Source organism: Rhinoderma darwinii, chromosome 12 (assembly GCF_050947455.1).
Source record: "Rhinoderma darwinii isolate aRhiDar2 chromosome 12, aRhiDar2.hap1, whole genome shotgun sequence".
Lineage (NCBI taxonomy): Eukaryota > Metazoa > Chordata > Amphibia > Anura > Rhinodermatidae > Rhinoderma > Rhinoderma darwinii.
In genome coordinates, this window is record NC_134698.1 from 791,916 (window position 1) to 797,952 (window position 6,037).

Here is a 6,037-nt window from a genome sequence, read left to right on the forward strand (position 1 = left end):
GTATATACAAGAATGTAACTACTATAATACTGCTCCTATATACAAGAATATAACTACTATAATACTGCTCCCTATATACAAGAATATAACTACTATACTGCCTCTATATACAAGAATATAACTACTATAATACTGCTCCCTATATACAAGAATATAACTACTATACTGCCTCTATATACAAGAATATAACTACTATAATACTGCCCTTATATACAAGAATATAACTACTATAATACTGCCCCATATATACAAGAATATAACTACTATAATGCTGACCTTATATACAAGAATATAACTACTATAATACTGCCCACTATATACAAAAATATAACTACTATAATACTGCTCATATATACAAGAATATAACTACTATAATACTGCCTCCTATATACAAGAATATAACTACTATAATACTGCCCCCTATATACAAGAATATAACTACTATAATACTGCTCCTATATACAAGAATATAACTACTATAATACTGCCTCTATATACAAGAATATAATTACTATAATACTGCCCCTATATACAAGAATATAACTACTATAATACTGCCCCTATATACAAGAATATAACTTCTATAATACTGCCCCTATATACAAGAATATAACTACTATAATACTGCCCCTATATACAAGAATATAACTACTATAATACTGCCCCCTATATACAAGAATATAACTACTATAATACTGCCTCTATATACAAGAATATAATTACTATAATACTGCCCCTATATACAAGAATATAACTACTATAATACTGCTCCTATATACAAGAATATAACTACTATAATACTGCTCCCTATATACAAGAATATAACTACTATAATACTGCCCCTATATACAAGAATATAACTACTATAATACTGCCCCTATATACAAGAATATAACTACTATAATACTGCCTCTATATACAAGAATATAATTACTATAATACTGCCCCTATATACAAGAATATAACTACTATAATACTGACCCCTATATACAAGAATATAACTACTATAATACTGTCCCCTATATACCAGAATATAACTACTATAATACTGACCCCTATATACAAGAATATAACTACTATAATACTGCTCCTATATACAAGAATATAACTACTATAATACTGCCCCCTATATACAGGAATATAACTACTATAATACTGCCCTCTATATACAAGAATATAATTACTATAATACTGCCCCTATATACAAGAATATAACTACTATAATACTGCCCTCTATATACAAGAATATAACTACTATAATACTGCCCCTATATACAAGAATATAACTACTATAATACTGCCCCCTATATACAAGAATATAACTACTATAATACTGCCTCTATATACAAGAATATAATTACTATAATACTGCTCCCTATATACAAGAATATAACTACTATAATACTGCCTCTATATACAAGAATATAATTACTATAATACTGCCCCTATATACAAGAATATATCACTATAATACTGCCCTCTATATACAAGAATATAATTACTATAATACTGCCCCTATATACAAGAATATAACTACTATAATACTGCCCTCTATATACAAGAATATAACTACTATAATACTGCCCCCTATATACAAGAATATAACTACTATAATACTGCTCCTATATACAAGAATATAACTACTATAATACTGCCCCTATATACAAGAATATAACTACTATAATACTGCCCTTATATACAAGAATATAACTACTATAATACTGCTCCTATATACAAGAATATAACTACTATAATACTGCCCCTATATACAAGAATATAACAACTATAATACTGCCCCCTATATACAAGAATATAACCACTATAATACTGCTCCTATATACAAGAATATAACTACTATAATACTGCCCCTATATACAAGAATATAACAACTATAATACTGCCCCCTATATACAAGAATATAACTACTATAATACTGCCCCTATATACAAGAATATAACTGCTATGATACTGCCCCCGGTGGACAGGAATATAATCATGGTGCTCATAGCTTGTTGGCTTTTGTCTCCTATCACCAGGATGATCTATAAATGTGCGATGTGTGATACCGTCTTTACCCACAAGCCTTTGCTCTGCTCCCATTTGGATCATGCCCACTTTGACCAGCAGTTGGGGAATCAGAGGGTGAGCGTGTTTAAATGCCCGGACTGCCCTCTGCTTTTTGCTCAGAAGCGCACCATGCTGGAGCATCTTAAGGTAGGAGCCGGTCATAGTCACCTGTGTGGGGCGCTGTTGTACGGATTGGAGCACTCATGTGTCTTGTGTCTTTCAGACAACTCATAACAGTGTGGTGAAGGAGGACCCCCCTCAATCGCAGGAGCTTCTCACCCCCAAACCTGAGCCCATGGAGATTCCTGTCAGCAAGCAGTCTGATCCTGATCCTGAACCAGAGGCGGAGGTAGAGGAGTCCTCGTCTTCAGATCCACCAAGCTCCCCCGAAGTAAAGAAAAAGAGCAAGACAAAAGAGCTGCGAAAACCAGGGACGCCCAGACAGAGGAGCAACTGCTGCACCTGCGGGATCTGTCACGCCTGGTTTCCGGAGCGGGATGAATATGTTCTTCACATGAAGAAGGAACACGGAAAGGTCAGGATCAGGGGAGGGCTGGGTGTATAGATAAGGGTAGGGGTGGTGGGTATATAGGGTGCCAGGGTAGTGTAGGGGCTGTAGGACTGGTCACCGCTTCTTACACTTCGTCTTCTGCTGTTTTATAGTCTGTGAAGAAGTTTCCGTGTCGTCTGTGCGAGCGCTCCTTTTGCTCCGCCCCCAGCCTGCGGCGGCACGTCAGAGTCAATCACGAGGGCATTAAGCGCGTTTACCCCTGCAGGTACATACACACTGGGTACCATCTCCAGATGACTGCCGGTGCACAATAACCCTCTCAGTACTTGGTTCTTTGTACAATGTATATTTTAGGGTTGACTGACTACACTCCCCTCCCCCCTCAGGTACTGCACGGAGGGAAAGCGCACCTTCAGCAGCCGCCTCATTCTGGAGAAGCACATCCAGGTGCGGCACGGCATTAAAGTCACAGACCAGGCTCGGAGTCAGGAGGTCCTGGTGGCTCGGAATGGCAGTAAATCCCAGGTAGGATAATAGTGTGTGAAGCTTCTCTGTGGTATGAGGGATATTATTTATAGAGAGGAGACGCAGCAGCTAGTCACCCGGTCCTCCTGAATTCATGGAGACCGGAAGTAGCTGTCTGACACCAACTAAGGTCAGCCATGAGTCACTCGGTCACCTTTGCCTAGAGGCTCCTCCCCTTCCTGAAAGATAGATACTCCCCTCCCCAGGCTTTTGGTTGTTATAGATGTTGGGAGTTTACCCACAGTTCTTTGCAGTTTGCATAGTTTTACCATGTCAACTAAGAATCTATGAACTCAATCCCACAGGTCTCATCTAAGAAAAGAAAACTCTCATCAGACGAGTCCGGGAGTGACGAGCCCGTGAAAATCAAACCGGCCCTGCAGAAACCCAAGCACAGCTTCAAGTGCCGAGCCTGTGGCTACAAGACCAGCAGCCTGGCTGACTTCCGGCAGCACATCCCCCAACATTGTACCAGCGAGAGTTCTCACCAGTGCCGAGAGTGTGGCATGTGCTTCACCTCGCAGGGCTCCCTGAGCCGTCATCGCTTCATGACGCACAAAATGAAGGACGTGGCCGAGGAGGAGCGCGAGCCGACCCCGAAGACGGAAGAGTCGTCCGACGGTAGACTGACCTGCCAGGTCTGCAATAAAAGCTTCGACAGTCAGCTCAACCTCAACACTCACTTCCGCACGCATGGTATGGCCTTCATCAAACAGCGGCAGAGCAGCGGAACAGACAACTGAGGGAGCGCGGGCGCCCGGATTACACGTGAGCTGCCCCCGCCCGCCCTCCCGGAGTCTGATCAAGTGCCTTAATACTATGACAAACCCTCCTTGCCAAGCACCTTTCATCTCGGGGGGTCTACACTGAGCCCTCCGGGGTCCCCTCACTTCCTTTTACAGACACTGGAGAATTAGAACGGTATCGTCGAGATCAGAACCACGCGGGACGCTCCTTATACATATGTAAACTACATTTATTAGAAATATATCTATTTTTCTGCACACTTAGTCCAGGGTCACGTCTCCAGACTTGGGACATTTTTTTTAAGCTTCTGTACTGGGGGGGGGGGGGTGAATTTTATTTATATGTTGTAATTGCGGCTTCCGCTATGTTCTCTGTGAGAGCGGCAGGAAGCAGTTTTATCTCAGCCCCTCCCCCGGTGATTATATCGTCAGCCACAGAGCCGTTTGTATGTGGTGCCTGTACATACTGTCCTCAGTGGCCTCCGCATAAGGAGCAGTTGGGGGGCGCTGAGGAGAATCACACGAAAAATAACGGATCAAACATGGCGGGTGGTGTAATAGATCTAGTATGCGAGGAGCTGCGCTGTACGTGATACTATCGGAGGTCCGCGCACATGGTGGATGTGGGGTCCTTCTCGTCCCTATGGTTTTCATTGTAAATGTGATTTGCAGTTTTGATTTTACTACATGAACTTTTTTTATATGAAGCTAAACCAATCACGTGTACAAGAAATAAAGCCTGCTTTCCCTGTCTCCCGGGTCACTATGTTATCTGGATCAGGGCGCGCTGCGGACCGTCAGTACCACCACATGGAGAGGAGAGCGCATTGTTAGGGGCAGCTGCTGGAGCAGGATGTGTAGCGTCGTGGATCAGAACATGAGAGGACAGGCTGTGACTCATAGCAATGCCGAGGGAAGGAGATTTATTGGCAGTTCCATTAAAAGAAGAATCCCCCCCCCCCCCCCCCGGAGAACAAGTATAAAAACACAATAAAAACATGGCCCCAGTAGACGCTCTCGCCATTATAGAAAAACTGTCCAGCTGAAGGTCTCTCTCGAACCCAAGCACCAGGCGGTCAGATCTTCTGCACATAATTTCCTGGAAACAGACCATCCCGGCCTCGAATCCTGCCTTGCCACCAGCCAGAGGGATCTGCAGAAGGGAATAGGCTTCTGTGAGGAAGATGGCGCAAAGCTAGATAATGCACAGGTAATGGTCACCCCTCCATTTACAAATAATGTATACCCCCAACCACTGGGACACGGTAGCAGGTTCCCTGCTGTGACTTCCGCACCTTCTCGGACAATCTCCAGGATCTCCTCTGCATTGAAGCTCAGCTCATCCGTGTCTTGCGCGTCATAGGCGTACAGTGCGCGGCAGCGGGGGAGTTGAGGCTGCGGCTTGGGTTTTGGAGTGGGCTTGGCTCTTCCTCCACCAGGTACCGGCTTCACTTCCTTTGAAAGCCTCCGGAGGACTCTAGAAGAAAATAGTTTCGGTTTATGAGATCGATGGGAATCCAGCCTTTCCCTTTTTGGTTTCACAGTAGTCGGAGAGCCACAGGCTGCGGACCACGGATCTGTTTGGTCTTATCCCACCCTCCTCTTACTCTTCTGTAACCCCTTCCACCACTCTCACCCTGCCACTCCCTTATCGGGCACATTCATGAAGCCGAGGTCCATGTTTGCGGGTGGTGCTTTGGCCCTAGGACTGGCCCCCTGTCTTGGTAGACTTGGCTGCTCCACGCTGCTCTGTCGGGACGTGAACGACATTCTTTGTGTTAACCGGAGACGGGAGTTCTTGCTGCCCCCGTTGGCCATCGATTTTCCTAGGATCCAAATAGAATACAAGGAATTACAGGACGAAACTCGCGCAGAACGTGCCAGCGGCATAAAGAACCGGTAGGGCTGTTCCCCTGTCCACACGTCACTCTTACCATGACCGGTAACTCTACCCCGACCATCGCTGTACTGACTTTTTCTGTTGTCCTTCCGGGTGGGTCCTGCAGACGAGAGAATCCGGAATACGTCACTTCAAGTTCTTCTCTATGCCCATGAGTGACATTTATGTAAAAACTGAATCTTTACTTACTAGAATTTGAGGGTAATCCTGGCCCGATGCCAACCACCAGCGCCTTTCCAACTACCTTGAGGCATCTGCTGTCGCCCATTCCTGGCTGGAACTGGATCT

The 6,037-nt window shown here is 44.2% G+C and overlaps 2 protein-coding genes across 3 annotated transcripts in view; one reads left to right on the plus strand and one right to left on the minus strand.

Moving 5' to 3' along the window:
* ZNF687 (zinc finger protein 687) overlaps nt 1-4,602 on the plus strand; it is a 31,024-nt gene extending 26,422 nt beyond the window's left edge. For both annotated transcript variants that reach the window (XM_075844116.1, XM_075844117.1), the window contains exons 5-9: nt 2,037-2,214; nt 2,291-2,602; nt 2,731-2,843; nt 2,965-3,103; nt 3,409-4,602. In XM_075844116.1, the coding sequence (XP_075700231.1) occupies nt 2,037-2,214; nt 2,291-2,602; nt 2,731-2,843; nt 2,965-3,103; nt 3,409-3,846 (1,180 nt within the window). In that variant the 3' untranslated portion in view covers nt 3,847-4,602. The remainder of the gene's footprint in view (nt 1-2,036; nt 2,215-2,290; nt 2,603-2,730; nt 2,844-2,964; nt 3,104-3,408) is intronic.
* A 207-nt stretch (nt 4,603-4,809) lies between these two features.
* Nucleotides 4,810-6,031, minus strand: LOC142664791 (unconventional myosin-Ie-like). Its single transcript, XM_075844119.1, has 5 exons — nt 5,939-6,031; nt 5,784-5,849; nt 5,486-5,675; nt 5,145-5,326; nt 4,810-5,002 (listed from the first exon to the last, which is right to left on the minus strand). The coding sequence occupies exons 1-5, from the start codon at nt 6,015-6,017 to the stop codon at nt 4,926-4,928; spliced, it is 594 nt and encodes a 197-aa protein (XP_075700234.1). The 5' UTR covers nt 6,018-6,031; the 3' UTR covers nt 4,810-4,925.
* Between the last annotated feature and the right edge of the window lie 6 nt (nt 6,032-6,037).

Bases quoted from the DNA above. Each gene is read 5' to 3' on its own strand.
- LOC142664791 (XM_075844119.1), bottom strand. From the start codon at position 6,017: ATGGGCGACAGCAGATGCCTCAAGGTAGTTGGAAAGGCGCTGGTGGTT. The intron at 5,850-5,938 runs GTAAGTAAAGAT...TCTCGTCTGCAG, and splicing joins AGGATTACCCTCAAATTCTA to GACCCACCCGGAAGGACAAC. The intron at 5,676-5,783 runs GTAAGAGTGACG...TTTGGATCCTAG, and splicing joins GGGTAGAGTTACCGGTCATG to GAAAATCGATGGCCAACGGG.